The sequence below is a fragment of the Nothobranchius furzeri genome, chromosome 13 (genome assembly GCF_043380555.1).
Source record: "Nothobranchius furzeri strain GRZ-AD chromosome 13, NfurGRZ-RIMD1, whole genome shotgun sequence".
Lineage (NCBI taxonomy): Eukaryota > Metazoa > Chordata > Actinopteri > Cyprinodontiformes > Nothobranchiidae > Nothobranchius > Nothobranchius furzeri.
The window spans coordinates 60,494,968-60,511,389 of record NC_091753.1 but is presented as its reverse complement, the minus strand read 5'-3'; the positions used below and the strand labels follow the sequence as shown (position 1 = coordinate 60,511,389).

Genomic DNA, 16,422 nt, shown 5'->3' with positions numbered 1-16,422 from the left:
ATGAACTAGCCAATTGTAGGAGAGACCTTCCAGCCAATCAGAGACGAGAAAGGCGGGACCTTCCTGATGACGCTGCCGGGCCGGCTAGCTGAGAGCTCCGGGAGGAGAAGCAGGTGTCCGTGGGAAGAGCCGGGCGGACAGAGTAAGTGTTCGCTGTGAATGAACGGTCTTCACCTGTTGTCAGCTTTAGATTCACCAGCTAACATCTATTAATATTGTGTTAAAACGCGTCTGAAGCGACGAAGACAAACGACATAGATGTGGAACCCGCGGCGAGACGCTAACGTTAGCATGTTAGCAAAAGAAGGCTGCTATAAACCTCGTTACCTTCTAGCCCTGCGGGACCGACGCAGGCGCTTTTCTTTGGCTCAGTCAACCGTCGTTAGGATGTCTGACCGTTAACTTAGTTACTGATTAAGTTCATCAGCGTGGTCTGGTCGTGAGCGGCTAACGCTAGCATCAGCTCCTCTTTAACGTTCCTAACGCTTTAGGACTTTCCCGCTGCTGTGCGGCATAAACCATCTGCCTTTAAACTTTATTTTAGTCATTTCTTCTGTTTCCGGTTAACAAGAAGGACAACGACGGTGCTTCCAACGCCAGATTTAGCCATTTTCTCCCCCAGCAGTGTCTTTATTTTTATTTGAAGTGCTCATGGGAAGGATCCGTGCTCTAGGTGATGTCTGTAATTAGTCGCTTGTTTGAAGAACCGCGAGGCGCGCGAGCTGAAACATCTTGTGACGCAGTTGTCTCTCCCTCGTTGGTGTCGGATGGAGTAAAACCTGAAGTTTCAGGTGTTGGGAGACTGGTGTTGACATGTCTGTTTTTGTTGTCTATGTTGGATTAAAGTCTATATAAATACAAATGTCAGCTAGTTTTTGTTGAGTAAACTCCCATAGAGATAGAGGAACCTGCCTCTGGCTGGCATGGCGTGGCGCCTCCAGTTGGCATGGCAACTCCGGCTGGCGTGGCACCTCTGACTGGCGTGGCGCCTCCGGCTGGCGTGGCGTGGCGCCTCCGGCTGGCGTGGCACCTCTGACTGGCGTGGCGCCTCCGGCTGGCGAGGTGTGGCGCCTCCTGCTGGCGTGGCGTGGTGCCTCTGGCTGGCGTGGCGTGGCGCCTCCTGCTGGCGTGGCGTGGCGCCTCCGGCTGGCGTGGCACCTCTGACTGGCGTGGCGTGGCGCCTCCTGCTGGCGTGGCGTGGCGCCTCCTGCTGGCGTGGCGTGGCGCCTCCGGCTGGCGTGGCGTGGTGCCTCTGGCTGGCGTGGCGTGGCGCCTCCTGCTGGCGTGGCGTGGCGCCTCCTGCTGGCGTGGCGTGGCGCCTCCGGCTGGCGTGGCGTGGTGCCTCTGGCTGGTGAGGCGTGGCGCCTCCAGCTGGCATGGCATCTCTGGCTGGCGTGGCGCCTCCGCGTGGCGTGGCGCCTCTGGCTGGTGAGGCGTGGCGTGGCGCCTCTGGCTGGCATGGCACCTCTGGCTGGCGAGGTATGGCGCCTCCGCTGGCGTGTGTTATCGTCTTGTGGAAACCTTTTGTAAGCTGTTTTTCCTTCCAGCCCAGCTAATGAGGTCCAGTGAAAGTCCCATAATGCCTGTGAAGAAGAGGAAACTGGCGGGTTCAGATGAATATGAGCACAAGTGTAAAATCACAAGGTAAACTGCCCATTTGAGCTCTGCCTTCACCGATAAAGACGTTATTCCTGGTTGACGAAAGTACGTTTGTCTCCTAGTTTTACTCGACCTCAGATCTGCAGCGTGAAGCCAAACGGCTCTGATAAGCACTTCTCCAGTAAGAAGTGTCTGGCCTGGTTCCACAAGTACGCCGGAGTGGACAAGGTGGTTGGTCCAGAGGCCATGGAGACGTTCTGTGAAGACATTGGTCTGGAACCAGAGAACGTGAGTCCCCTGACCTCCTGTTGGTCCTGTTGGACACAAACGTGCTGAAGTTGTCCTCCTGTCGTTCCAGATCCTGATGTTGGTTTTAGCGTGGCATCTAGAAGCAGCCAACATGGGCTTCTTCACAAAAGACGAGTGGCTCAGGGGCATGACGCTGCTACAGTAAGTCTTAGCTCCAGCTTTCCTTCTGAGCTGAATCTGATGTTAGCGCTGACACGTGCATGCTTTCGTCTGTTCACAGGTGTGATGGCACCGAGAGGTTGCAGAGCAAACTAGATTACCTACAGAGTGAGCTCAGTGATTCTGTAGTCTTCAAAAACATCTTCAGATACGCCTTTGACTTCGCCAGGGTGAGGATTGTTTTATGAACAACAGGAATGTTTGTTTGCATGTTTACTGGTTCTGGACTCGGTCGGTAAAGTCAAAGTTTCTAGAATGTTTGTGTTTCCATCAGGATAAGAACCAGAGGAGTCTGGACATGGACACCGCTACATCCATGCTGGCTCTGCTGCTGGGGAGGACATGGTCCCTCTTTCCTGTCTTCCAGCAGTTCCTGGAGGTAAACGTCTCTTTTCTTGTTTCTGAGTATTTATCTAGAGAATGTGATCATGAAGGGAGATCCTCCTGTAAACATCACCAAGTTGAGTCAGAACATTTCTACCCCTTATTTCTCCACAGCAGTGTAAGTACAAGGGCCTGAACAAGGACCAGTGGTATAACGTCCTGGAGTTCAGCAGGACCATCAGCCCCGACCTCAGTAACTATGATGAAGATGGAGCCTGTGAGTAAACCCCGAACCCGTTTGGACCAAAACCATGTGTTGATCATGACAACTTTATCGCTGCAGGTTCAAAAGAATCATTCTCAGTAAACGTCATTCAGCTTTTCTGGTGCTTGAAAGCCTTGAAAACATTCAAATTCACCTTTTCCCAGTTCCACGGGTTATTTTTGGGAAAAGGGTTTGATATGATTGATGCACCAAAAACATGACTGGAGGGATATTCAGCAGCAGACCAGCTGATTTATGAAAAGTAGGTGGCTTATTTATTTATTTATTTATTTATTTATGGGTCAGTGAACGCATCACTGGGCAGCAGGGCTGCAATAAAATCTATGAAGAAATGAGTTGACAACGCATTTCTTCATGGATTTGTTGTACGGGCACGCTTCCGGAACCATCTAAATGCAACCTGCGAGGTTAGAAAAGCACGGGCACGCCTCCGGAACCATCTAAATGCAACCTGCGAGGTTAGAAAAGCACGGGCACGCCTCCGGAACCATCTAAATGCAACCTGCGAGGTTAGAAAAGCACGGGCACGCCTCCGGAACCATCTAAATGCAACCTGCGAGGTTAGAAAAGCACGGGCACGCCTCCGGAACCATCTAAATGCAACCTGCGAGGTTAGAAAAGCACGGGCACGCCTCCGGAACCATCTAAATGCAACCTGCGAGGTTAGAAAAGCACGGGCACGCCTCCGGAACCATCTAAATGCAACCTGCGAGGTTAGAAAAGCACGGGCACGCCTCCGGAACCATCTAAATGCAACCTGCGAGGTTAGAAAAGCACGGGCACGCCTCCGGAACCATCTAAATGCAACCTGCGAGGTTAGAAAAGCACGGGCACGCCTCCGGAACCATCTAAATGCAACCTGCGAGGTTAGAAAAGCACGGGCACGCCTCCGGAACCATCTAAATGCAACCTGCGAGGTTAGGAAAGCACGGGCACGCCTCCGGAACCATCTAAATGCAACCTGCGAGGTTAGAAAAGCACGGGCACGCCTCCGGAACCATCTAAATGCAACCTGCGAGGTTAGAAAAGCACGGGCACGCCTCCGGAACCATCTAAATGCAACCTGCGAGGTTAGGAAAGCACGGGCACGCCTCCGGAACCATCTAAATGCAACCTGCGAGGTTAGAAAAGCACGGGCACGCCTCCGGAACCATCTAAATGCAACCTGCGAGGTTAGAAAAGCACGGGCACGCCTCCGGAACCATCTAAATGCAACCTGCGAGGTTAGAAAAGCACGGGCACGCCTCCGGAACCATCTAAATGCAACCTGCGAGGTTAGAAAAGCACGGGCACGCCTCCGGAACCATCTAAATGCAACCTGCGATGCTGAGATGAAAACATCACACCTAAACGCACAAGCATCAAGAACCCCATCCCAACAAACAACACAAAAAATGATTGACAGAGCAAAGAAGGCATTGCTAATAGAAAGGATACGATGCACAGTCAAACTGGAGAGAATCAACACGCAAACCCAAGAGGAGATTAAAAACTTTACGAAACATCCGGACCGACACAAACATCGTTCAACACACATCTGAAAACCTCCCACGAAGAAGAGCTCATTGAAACGAAGAACCGATAAACAAAGGAAAACCTCAAAAATATGAAAAAAAGGAACTCTAAAAGACAAAAGACGACAAAAAGTGGGTGTGTAACCAGCCATCGCGTGCATTAACAGAAACCACACAGAAAGTCTTAGTCGAGGATTAAACTATGCGGTCACACCCAAACAAATACCGACTCAAAGTCAAAGAAGGAAAACAGCAGAGCTAAGAAATGAGGTTGCAGGCTTCTTTAAGGCCACTAAATGACACCAGGTTAACTTTAACCTGCGCTAGTCCCGCCCACCAGGAGACCAGCTGAGAACACACACGCCTGTGACACTTCTGATGAAGACCATAGTCACGGTCGAAACATACGGAGGTAAATGAGAACTCAACACAGCCGAAACAAAAACAGTCTTACTGATGTTATGGTTGTGTTCAGGACACCACCTAGACACCCAGAGGCTGGAGGACCACGCAGCTGAACATGGGTTTGCAGGGTGTCCGCGGGGTTTTAAAAAGTATTAAAAAGTGATAAATAAAAATAGTCAAATTTAAGGCCATTAAAAGTGTTAAATTTGGTCTCAGAGGTATTATTTTTTTCAGACTATCAGGTGTCGTATTCTGAACATCGACATAGAAATATATTCCGAATGAAATGTTTTGAACGATTATAAAAACAAAACAAGCCGATTATTTGCTCTGCCCACTTGCGCTGCCCTGAGTTGCAAATGAAGCGCTCCTCCCAGTGTTGCCAAGTTAACTTAGCGACTTTGACGCTATTTCTAACAGCTTCTCAGACCCCCTTCTTGACTTTTTGAATCTTAAAAGTACCTAGCGAACACCTCAGAAACATCTCTGGTAACCCTTAGCTACTTTCTGGATAACTGTCGTCGACGTTTCCTGCAGGTTAGCTAAACACTCCGCCTGCGCTCCGGACCGTTCTTCAGGACATTAGGAAAGGGAATGATGTAGTGATGTGTCAGTCGCTACAGAAACGGCTCTCAGAGTCGGTTCCCTGTTGGAGTAATCAGAGTGAGTGACACACACACCGCACCTGCGGACTCCTCGATAAAAACGGCTAAATGTGCGCTTGCGGCGTGCTAAACACACGTGCAGCTTGCTCCTGATTGCTGTGAGACCGGGTTGGGGGGTGGGGGGTGCAGCTGTGGTTGGGACAATTATTACATTAACTGATGGACCTGTAAATAGTTTATAAATAAGGTAGAAATAAGTTCCTCACGCTGATAAATAACTAATCTCTCTGAGGACACGGTGCTAGTGCACTCTCCTACAGCACCTTGACATGACTAAATAAATGTTATGCAAAATTTAGTGAACATCAATTTATTTGCATGTATTTGTTATAAATGCCACTGTATAATTCTTGCTGTCAGTATTTGCAAGATATTGGTATTTTGGTCTGTACTGGTTAGACTTACATGAGTTAAACCAAGGTCTATAGCCCTTGGGTCATAAACTATGAGCTGTAAGTATATTAGTCTTTTTATACTGGGAACCAGGAGTTCTTTTAGTGATCATCTTGTTTCTTGTTTATTTTTGCCCTGATTGTGCCCTGAGCAGTTTTATGACTGAATTAAAAAAAAAAAAAAAATCTACATAAATTGAAACATCGTCTTAAATAATCGAGATCTCAATTTCAGTCACAATAATCGTGATTATTGTTTTTGCCATAATCGAGCAGCCCTACTTTAGCATATCCGGTCACATAATGATGACGTCATATTCAGTGGTCATTCTGCATCATTTCAGGCCTCGTGGTCAACTGTCTGAACCGCTGAAACGAAGTGCCTGGCTTATTTTCTAAGTAAAATAAATATATGCAATACGTTGTCAACATCACTGAGTCTCTAAGTCTATGTTTTTTGTATGTTATATATGTTAAAATATGTGTAAATAGGTCGGTGATTAACACTTGCAATTTAGTGTTGTGATGGTTTTAAAAAAATTCTGAAGGTAGTAAAAAAAGTATTAAAAAGTAGTAAATTTTACTTAAGGATTGCTGTATATACCCTGGTTTGGGTCGTCGCTGGTCCGGTCAGGCAGGGGCCATACAGTCATTATAGTAATCAGACATTTGTTTGTGCCTTTAGTTTTACTAACCCTAATTAGTTGCTATCAAACCAGGTCTTCAGCTACTCTAGTATCGTCGTCCTATAGCAGTTTTTTATTCTTGATAGGTGTAACGTGATGGAGGAGCTATTCCACCGAAGGTTATTACCCTCTCCTCAGATGTCTCTGACACAGAACTAAGCTGCATGAGGTATGGCCTCAAGGTCATGCTCTGCTTCTAAACGGCTTCCTTTCCAGCCCAAGAGAAGAATGAAGACAAAGAACTCTATTTTTAATAAAGCCAATCAAACAAAGTGTTAGTCAATAATAAGATGTTGACCCATCTTTGAAATGACAATGTTATGATTAATATGCTTTAATAAGTAATATGACTTTAATCTAGTGCACTAGACATGCTGATGACACATAATGTAAATGCATGACACGTTGTTTACTCATCCAATCAGAACCTTCCTTTCTGAAGCGTGGCATAGTCTCTGTGGTGTTTATAAACCTGCCAACTTTGATTCGACCACAAATCAAAACATCCAGATGAATAAAACCAGTTCCAACGCCATCTTAGTTCAGTTCACCGCGTGCTAAGAGAAGTATCGGACCGGCCACCCGGACTTCCTTTTTAAGCAAAGAACCAACAAGCTGGATAAAATCTGTTGCATTTTACCAACCAAGCAACGGTTCCCTTCAGAATAAAAGCTGAACTCACTGAACCAAAGGGGGTTCCATCTGACGCTGTCAACCAACTGTCGCTTTTTACCTGGAGACAATCCAAAGACTAGTCTGTCGTACTGCTGACGCTGTTTCATCGGCTCCGGTACCGAAGGGGGGTCCGAGGACCTGGCAGTCTGGATCGGTACGGAGGTCTCATCCTGAAGGGGATGTGTGGAGCGACAACATGGCGTCTCGTGTTTATGAAACTCCGATCATAGCTTAAGAGCAAAACATCACAACATCACTCAGACGTGCTTCACCGGATACGAGAGTTCTGATGACGACATCACTCACACACACACCATTCATCTCACGTCTCATTCACACCAGATCCATCCATCACCCAGAGTTTAGAGTTATTCTTGTTTAAAATTGTTTAGAAATAAATCTTCTTAAACGTTTTAAAGGCGACTCTCTCTTCTCTTGTCGCTCAGTTAATACAAGTGTTACATAATCCCTGCAATAAAAAGTCCCAATCTTCTGGTTAAAAGTACCCAGCGGTCCGTAAGATTGATTTCATATTCACTATGGACTCTTACATCTTACGGTTCCTTAATTAGATGTAAATTAACCCTTACATAGCTTAAGATATCCACTCTAGCGTGCTAATAGTTGCCTAAATCCAAACTGGTGCTCACTTAATCATATTTTTCTATGAAAACAAACATCTTCTGTTATTTTGGAGGACTGGGAGAACGAAGAGATCACTCTGGTATAACTTTACTACATTCTCTTTATTATTGATCAAAACCCTCAGGATCTTTTGGCTTTACATCTTTTTACCATGGAAATGATTTCATTTTCATCCATGTCCTTAATAAACCGTTATGTGTTCATTAACTTCCATTTGAACTTTTTTATTTGCTGAACTGGTCCCAATATTTACAAAATAAGGATTTGGTGCATTTCTCCATGGTTACGCGTACGAGTCGCGTGTTCACCGGTCAGCCTCTGTTGAACTGCATTAAAAAAGCTTTTTAATCATTTCCATCTTGCTTGAATATTTTTGTTCTGTTGTAATAATGAGTCGTGGTATTCCTTTGGCTAGTTCTGCTTGTTTTTGTTTTAGAAACAACAACATGATGTAAACAACCCGCAGAGCCACAGAAATCTTTATTAAAGAGAAGTCTGGTCTTTAGCGGGAGGGCTCCATGTCGGCATGAGATTATTTAGACCAAGTTTCCAGATGTTGCAGCTGGAGACGTTAAACGTGGAATTGTTTTGGTGCTGGGAAGAACCCGGTATTCCTGGCAGAGGAGACCTGCGGGACACCTGAATGTCTGATGACCTCTGTTGTTGGACCTCTCCAACGCTACACCTTTCTCTTTTAAGCACATTTGACAACATTTTAATTTAATAGTATTTTAGTCATTTAGTTTCCATCAATAAGAGCGGACTGGTCCGTAATAGCAGATATGTTTATCTTAAATCACAACAGTTAGAGCTTTTGGAAAACAAAACCCACATACAGCTATAAATACATCGTGGCGACATCGAGAATGAATGAAGTGGTTCTCATGCACGTGTCTGAAAGCCTCCAGCGACAACCCGTTTCAGACCGAAACCAACCATCAGACCATCCTGTCGTCTCACCCAACCGCCACACGTCCCTGGTCCTCCACTCATCACGCATTCATCACCAGAACACCGGTGTGAGAGGTTCTCCGCTCAGTAACACCAGAGAAGGAGAAACAGCCGGCTGCTACCGCTTCAGCTTTAGGACTAGCTACCAGAGCCTGGTGTTTAGCGCCATCTCGTTTCCTCTGGTAATGCGGGTTTGTAGTTCCGGCAGAGCGTCCCAGGAACGATACCCGCGGGGAGGGGTTCAGCGACCATGTTTGTGACCGTGCTTGTGTAGATTCACTACAGCGGCGTTGAGGCCACCAGCGCCTCTGCTCCTTGTTCTGGTGAGATTCTGATGAAGCGGTTTGTGTCTGCAGGGCCGGTGCTGCTGGACGAGTTTGTGGAATGGCACAGAAGCAAACTGAGCTCTTCCTAGACCACGTGGGACTGGAGGACAAAAGGAAAACTACAAAGTAAAACTTCTCATAGAAGAATGGAGACTGTAGTTTGGTCTGGTCAGCACCAACATGGATGACGCGTGCTGCTGACTCATCACTATGGACCCGCCTACTCTAGCAGCCAGCTGTTAGTGGATCATGGGGATAGCGTAGAGATGGAGAAGTTCAGTAACCAAACAAAAGGAACTGGAAAAGTTGTGGAATTTGTTTATTTGTCCTTTTTTCCTGATTTGTGTTCAGATGGATGCCATCATTAAAGGAGGGGGGGGGGGGGGGGGGGGCAATGAGCTGCTGCTAAATAAACGGTGCAAACCTGCAGGCTCGTCACTAAGCACTTCATAAACGTTCACTGAGTCATTTGTTGTGCCTGACCTCTGTGACCTTGCTTCTGTAGCCGGTCACATCCTATCAGAGCTGTGAGTTACTACTAGCCGCTTAAACCTCGTGATTCATGCCAGTAAAACGTTAGCTTTCATTTGTCATGTGAGGAGTTTGGCTGTCTCCCTCCTGATGAGAGCACTCCTGTCCTGACCCGGCTCCTCCCGGGAGGAGGTCATATCTCCATGTGGAAGTGTTGCGGCCCCTCCTGCTCCTGCTTTGACCCTCCCACCTCCGTCGGCCCGGTGGAAGCAGCCATCATGATGGCGTTGAGGCGTGTTTTAGATCGCAGTCTGAGCCTGTGGCCGGGTTCTGGGTGTTCACAGTCGGGTTCTGGAAGGTGGCTGAATCTTTGACCGTCTTCATCGTACTGATAGAGACGGATGATGCGGCTGTTGCTTTGATGAACACAAGAAGACGTCTTTTCTTTGTTTTTCCTGCTTTTCTCTTCTGTTCCTGTAGATTTCTGATCTTCCTCACTCTCATCCCTCCCCTCGTGCTCACCTGCTGCCTCCCGTCTCTCATCCTTCCCCTCCTGCTCACCTGCTGCCTCCCGTCTCTCATCCTTCCCCTCCTGCTCACCTGCTGCCTCCCGTCTCTCATCCTTCCCCTCCTGCTCACCTGCTGCCTCCCGTCTCTCATCCTTCCCCTCCTGCTCACCTGCTGCCTCCCGTCTCTCATCCCTCCCCTCCTGCTCACCTGCTGCCTCCCGTCTCTCATCCCTCCCCTCGTGCTCACCTGCTGCCTCCGGTCTCTCATCCTTCCCCTCGTGCTCACCTGCTGCCTCCGGTCTCTCATCCTTCCCCTCGTGCTCACCTGCTGCCTCCCGTCTCTCATCCTTCCCCTCGTGCTCACCTGCTGCCTCCCGTCTCTCATCCTTCCCCTCGTGCTCACCTGCTGCCTCCCGTCTCTCATCCTTCCCCTCGTGCTCACCTGCTGCCTCCCGTCTCTCATCCTTCCCCTCCTGCTCACCTGCTGCCTCCGGTCTCTCATCCCTCCCCTCCTGCTCACCTGCTGCCTCCCGTCTCTCATCCTTCCCCTCGTGCTCACCTGCTGCCTCCCGTCTCTCATCCTTCCCCTCCTGCTCACCTGCTGCCTCCGGTCTCTCATCCCTCCCCTCCTGCTCACCTGCTGCCTCCCGTCTCTCATCCCTCCCCTCCTGCTCACCTGCTGCCTCCCGTCTCTCATCACTTCTCTCTCCAACTTTCTGCTCACAGCGATCTTCATCCACTTCACTTTCAGTCTCTTCATCTTCAGTGATTTCTTTCTCCTGCACCTCTCCATCCTGCCTGTGGCCACGTCCCTCTAAATATGCCGTAGCCTCTTGTTCCTCGTGTCGTTTGTGCCGGAAGCTTCTCTTGGGCTTGGCGGGGGGAGATGGGGTTGTCATGGAAACGCTCTTCTCTGGGGTCTCACAAGCTTTAGAGTCTCTTTGCATTGCTTCAGCCTCAAAGACCTGGTTGTCATATATGAGTGGCAAGGTTGCTATGGTGACCTGAGCGCTGTGGTCTGGCATGTCGGTTTGGCAGTGGCGTTTCCTTGGTAACCGCAGCCCTGTAGAGATGCCCAGTAAACACCTACAGGATGTAACGGGAGTTAATGATTTACTGATTTCTCACTCAAACAAACAGTAGGTTGGACTCTTGATTCAGCGTCGGGGCTTGTGGAGCGATACCCTTACCTGCATCGTAGGAAACACACCTGACAACACGGGTCCTCGCCAGAGCTCCAGCACTGAACCCCACCGTGAATGTGAGCAGCACTGATGCAGTCACGGCTCCTGTAAACAACCCGTCTGACACCACCGCCTTCCCAAGCCTGAAGCTCCTCCTGAACCTGCTGGTGACCTCCTGGCTGCGGTTCTGGTTCTGGTGACCTACGTGCAGCTCGTACGACCACAGCGTGGAGCCATGTGGGTGGTGCTGGATGCAGTAATACAGGCCAGCGTGGTGGGTGCTGCAGCTGGGGATCACCAGCCTCCCGTCGTGGTCCAGAAACACCGGAGCCATGTCAGAGGAGGGATCTGAAGTCTGGAGGTCTCCAAAGGGGGTGTGCCAGAACTGGACCTCCCCTACAACCAGATATAGATGGTAGTGGAGCGCTGCTGTCTGGTATTCACAGACTACTGCACCAACCTGTTGCACCTCACATTTATTATTATAGTTCAGTCGGAGCAAACGTCTCTCTCCAACCTGAGACGAGGTGCTCAAAGGCATTAGTGAGGATGAGCTCTTAATCCTGTCATTAAAGGGTCAGGATGGCTTTCTATGATTCTTTACTGATCGTTGATGAGGCCTAAATCACTAATTCAGTAAAAAAAAGTCCACCTCACCTGCAGATTTTCCTTCTCCACAGCGCAGCAACAGCTGTACTAGAAGTTCACCTTTGACCCTACAGGTGGGGGCTACAGTCACGGAATCGGCACTTCCCAGAAGAGTTATGAATGTTAACCACCTGGTTAGCATGTTAAACCTGCAGATGAGACGGATCAGCAGTTTTACGCTCCACAGCACCATGCACGGAGGCCTGTCCGTAGTGGGGTAAATTCATGTGTTCATCAGCATCTACTAAAGCAGCGACAGCATCCACACCAAAGGTTCTCAGTCGTTCTCGCGCCCTGATTCAGCAGCACAGCCAGTTAGTCTGAATGAGTGACATTTACCTGTTTTCTCCCCACATGCAGACGCGGTCCTCCGCCTGTGAGCTCATGCTTCTGGTTAAATCACCTCCTGAAGAGTAAAGTGCAGCCTCTCACATGACTCCAGGATCTTCTCTCCAGGTGTTAAAAATTAAACAACAGTGGGGTTGTTTCCATGGGCTTTCTGCACAGCTGCAAACACCCTCCCACCTCGCAGCGTTAAAGGGTGTTTTTAATGGAGAAGAAGTGGTTCAAGCAGGTAAACTGCTTTATAATCTGTTCTTTACTCCAGCTAACCCCAGACTAATCTAATAAACCTGAAAGAAAAAAATCTTTCTTGAGGCGCTCCACAAGAACAAAGAATTTAAATATAAAAGAGGATTTAAAAATATGGTTGAAATTAGAAAAACAATTTAGAAATGTAAGGAAAGGGCGAGAGGAGGAGGTTGTAGAAAGAACAGAACCAGGAGAGGGTGATGACGGTCCCACCAAACCTGAACAGGTGAGTTTAAAGGAGACCACTGAGTCCACTGATCTCAGGCTCAGGGGGAGAGAGGTCCAGAGTCTGGGGGCCACAGCAGCAGATGATCTGTCACCTTTGACCTTTAGCCTGGTGCTGCACAACCAGTAGGCTTTGATCACTGGACCTCAGGGACCTGCTGGAGGTGTAGGGACTAAGAAGATCACCAATGTAAGATGGTGCTTGTCCATGTAAGGCCCTATAGACCAGAACCAGGATCTTGAAATGAACCCTGAAGTTGACTGGCAGCCAGTGAAGCTGGAGGAGAAGCGGGGTGATGTGGGTGTGTTTGGAGGACTTGGTCAGAAGCCGAGCACAGGCGTTCTGAACCACCTGTAGACGGTTCAGGGAGGTTCTGCTCAGACACGTGAAAAGAGAGTTACAGTAGTCTAAGCGTGAGGAGATGAAGGTGTGGAGAACTGTCTCAAGTTCAGAGCGGGACAGAATGGGACTCAGCTTAGCAACGTTCCTGAGATGGAAGAAGGAAGAGCCAACAAGAGAACTGACATGAGAATCCAGGGTGAGAGCTGGGTCAAAGGTCACGCCAAGATTCCTGACAGAAGGTTTGGTGTGAGAAGCAAGCTGACCAAGAGAGTCTCTGACTTTGGGAACCAGCTTGTCTGGGGCACAGATGAGGATCTCAGTCTGATCTTCATTCAGCTGAAGAAAGCTCCCACCATCCAGGTTTTGATAGAGTGTAAAGCCGGGCGTACACTGTGTGACTTTTTCACTCGTAGCACTCAGCTTCAGCTCAAACTGTACGACTTCCTCGCAGAGCAGATCTCACGAGTCGTGTGCTCACACTGTACGACCCAGTTCTCTGATGCGACCTGACTGCTCACACTGTACGTCTGGTAGCAACACGTCAGACCTAAAAATGTGCTAAAAATAGCAGTTTTTACTCAACACGTCAGACTTTTTTGTCTTGTTTTGCCTGTTGTCCTTCGGGAGCGCTGCAGGAGGACACACAGGGATTTATGGGGGTTGGATGAGGAAAACGAAATAAAGTAAATCTGTGTTTTGTGATCAGTTTAATTTGACATGAACACGACAAACACGCTTTCTTCACAATCTTCGTGAGTAAAAAGAAACGTGTAGAAACAAAAACGAACAGCGTGTGTTATTAGGGAAATAGCGGGGAGCGGTGTTGATGCAGGATTGCGCATGCGCCGTGAGCGGTTCTGATACTTTTTGGGTCACAGCTGCTCGCAGCGCCGCTTCAACAGTGCGATACCCTCACGAGGAACGAGCAAAATATCAAACACGCCAGAGGTCCGTGCGACCTCATGACTGCTGATCGGCAGCTGGTCACGTGGTGTTAATCGCCTCTCGTAACCCCCTGTACACGACCGCTCGGCGCTAAACTCGCCCCGATCTCGTGGATTCTCGCACGAGCGGAAAATCGGCTCAAAAAAGTGAAAAAGTCGCACAGTGTACGCCCGGCTTAAGCAGGTGTGTAACAGCTGCAGCTTAGACATCTCATGGGGCTTAAAGGAGATGTACAGTTGGATGTCATCTGCATAAAGATGGTAGGAGAACAGATCTGTTCGTAAGTATGGGTGACACGTGAAGCCCCAGGTGTGTTTGTCGGGTCCCCGGTGGGGTTGGTCGTCCTTGGGTCTGTTATATATCCTCATGTTGTTGGTGCAGTGATATTTTGGTTTTGTTGTGTATTTTTGTCTCTCTCTCTCTCTGTCTCTCTCTCTCTCTCTCTCTCTCTCTCTCCACCACCAGTGTGTGAATGTGTGTGTGAATGGATGAATGATACACTGTAGTGTAAAGCGCTTTGGAGTCCTTACTCTGAGAGGCGCTATACGAGTGCGGGTCATTTATCATTTAGTTGCTGAGGAAGACCTGATGCTGCCGGGGCAGAAGGCTCCTCTGATGGTGTTTCCTTGTCTTACCTTACTTGGCTCATCTGGACTCAGCCAAATATACAGTTTTACTGAAGTGTGTGTGTGTGCGTGCGTGTCTGTGTGCATATGTCTGTTAATGTTTTCAAACTGTTATGGGAATTTGGCATCGTTTTAATTCTGTAAAGCACTTTGCTTGAAAAGCGCATCATAAATAAAATCTGATTGATTGATTGATTATATGTTTAAGAAAATGTTGCTTTGGCCTGTCTCAAGCCTGTAGTCACTTTGTTCCTCATATTAGACCTGTTTTCAAGAACAGTTTAATAGTTGAGCTCCTGTTTCATTAGATTCTTGCTCTCTTTGTTTAACCAGGGTAGATTAAAAGTTTTCTTTGTTTTTTGTCGACCTCTAGTGGAGTACGTTGATATAACATCCCAGACAGGGTCAGAATTGTGGCTCATCACTACACAATAAGGCTCCCAGTTAACTGAAGTTAATGCTTCGGCTACATTTTGTCGCTGACTTTTTGGTATAAATTCATGAAAGGATCTCCAATTAGATGAACTACAAAAGTTATTCTTAACCCGTGATTTTGTAAGTTTTCTAGAAAATAATATGAAACAATGATCTGAAATCCCAGTGATGAAATGATAAGATTTAATCATTTGTTCGGGCTTATTACTGAAAACCAGATAGATTTTTATATTGTTAGTTTTAGTTTTAGGGTGTCTTGTTATTCTCGTGGAGCTGTAGTTAGACTCCACTGCCTTGCAACCCCGACGCTGCACATCTCAGATGGCTCATGTGGTGGTGTCCTTCTCAAACAAACAGAGAGCGCTGGTTACCGCTGCCTCCACCATCATTCATGGACAGCCAGTGGAGCTGGTTGAAGAGTATAAATATCTAGGGACCACCATTGATCACCTCCTGAAATTCGCTTCCAACACTGAGGACATCCTCAGAAAGGGCCAGCAGCGACTCTACCTCCTGAGGAAGTTGAATTCGTTTGGAGTCAGGAAGGACATTCTACTGACGTTCTATTATTCTTTTATAGAGAGTTTTATCACATTTTCCATCCCCTGTTGGTTTTATTCTGTCAGCCTGCAGTATAGAAACCGTCTACAGAGCACCGTCAAGGTGTGCTCTCGGATCACTGGACTACCACTGCGAAACTTAACTTCTCAATGTGACCAGCATACAGGAAGTTTAGCACAGAAAATCATTAAAGACCCACCACACACCCTTCATACTGTTTTGGAGTGGCTGCCCTCCAAACGCCGACTTCGATGACCATGCTGTAACACACAGAGGAGGAGACGTTCCTTTGTTCCCAGAGCTGTGCTTCTTCCTAATAGTGCCGATAGGGGGCGTGTGCATTACTGGTATGTGTGTGTGTGTGTGTGCATGTAGTTACATGTATGCATGTGTATTTGTGTGTGTGTGAGCCAAAGGTTTACTCATTGTTGGTCATTCACATGAGAGGTTATGACATGAATGCGTATAGGTTTTATGGTTTTTACGAATGTGTAAATTGGTTGTGTTTTTAGAATTTAGAGATTTCAGTGCCGGCTGCTTCACAATGCTGTCTCGAATTGCCCCTCGGGGACTAATAAAGTTGTCTTGAGTCTTGAGTCGTTGTAAGCATGGGCGGCACCAGTCAGTAGCTAGGGGTTGCTAAAGCAAAGGCAAGATGGGCCAAGCAACCCCAACTACTGAACCCCCCACAGCCCGGAGAGTAGTGTGACCAGACTCTGTCCTGCTTGTTTGGCAGCCGCCCGTTGCGTGTTTAAATCTGGCATTAACTGCGTGGAGAAAGTCGGGGCTGGCATCAAACCAGGAGGCAGCAGGGCCGGATTTAGCCAGCCCTACAAAGGGGTCCAGGCAGAATATCGGGGGTGCAGGTCTGGGTATGCTAAGAATTTTTCAGGTGTCACATCCCCCAAATCCCTAACATTCATCTATCTATCTATCTATCTATCTATC

General features: G+C 48.0%; 2 protein-coding genes across 2 annotated transcripts; one reads left to right on the top strand and one right to left on the bottom strand.

Moving 5' to 3' along the window:
• Positions 1-17: 17 nt before the first annotated feature.
• On the top strand, positions 18-9,361 carry LOC107379766 (DCN1-like protein 5). The gene is made up of 8 exons (XM_015950674.3): positions 18-142; positions 1,548-1,644; positions 1,722-1,887; positions 1,958-2,049; positions 2,129-2,237; positions 2,342-2,446; positions 2,566-2,668; positions 8,967-9,361. The coding sequence occupies exons 1-8, from the start codon at positions 67-69 to the stop codon at positions 9,023-9,025; spliced, it is 807 nt and encodes a 268-aa protein (XP_015806160.1). The 5' UTR covers positions 18-66; the 3' UTR covers positions 9,026-9,361.
• Positions 9,362-9,502: 141 nt separating this feature from the next.
• LOC107379767 (high mobility group nucleosome-binding domain-containing protein 5) lies at positions 9,503-12,181 on the bottom strand. Its single transcript, XM_015950675.3, has 4 exons — positions 12,088-12,181; positions 11,758-11,897; positions 11,127-11,496; positions 9,503-11,002 (listed from the first exon to the last, which is right to left on the bottom strand). The coding sequence occupies exons 1-4, from the start codon at positions 12,132-12,134 to the stop codon at positions 9,601-9,603; spliced, it is 1,959 nt and encodes a 652-aa protein (XP_015806161.2). The 5' UTR covers positions 12,135-12,181; the 3' UTR covers positions 9,503-9,600.
• Positions 12,182-16,422: the final 4,241 nt, after the last annotated feature.

Bases quoted from the DNA above. Each gene is read 5' to 3' on its own strand.
- LOC107379766 (XM_015950674.3), top strand. From the start codon at position 67: ATGACGCTGCCGGGCCGGCTAGCTGAGAGCTCCGGGAGGAGAAGCAGG. The intron at 1,645-1,721 runs GTAAACTGCCCA...TTTGTCTCCTAG, and splicing joins CACAAGTGTAAAATCACAAG to TTTTACTCGACCTCAGATCT. The intron at 2,238-2,341 runs GTGAGGATTGTT...TGTTTCCATCAG, and splicing joins ACGCCTTTGACTTCGCCAGG to GATAAGAACCAGAGGAGTCT.
- LOC107379767 (XM_015950675.3), bottom strand. From the start codon at position 12,134: ATGAGCTCACAGGCGGAGGACCGCGTCTGCATGTGGGGAGAAAACAG. The intron at 11,497-11,757 runs GTGAGGTGGACT...ATCTGGTTGTAG, and splicing joins TGGAGAAGGAAAATCTGCAG to GGGAGGTCCAGTTCTGGCAC. The intron at 11,003-11,126 runs GTGTGTTTCCTA...TACATCCTGTAG, and splicing joins GCGAGGACCCGTGTTGTCAG to GTGTTTACTGGGCATCTCTA.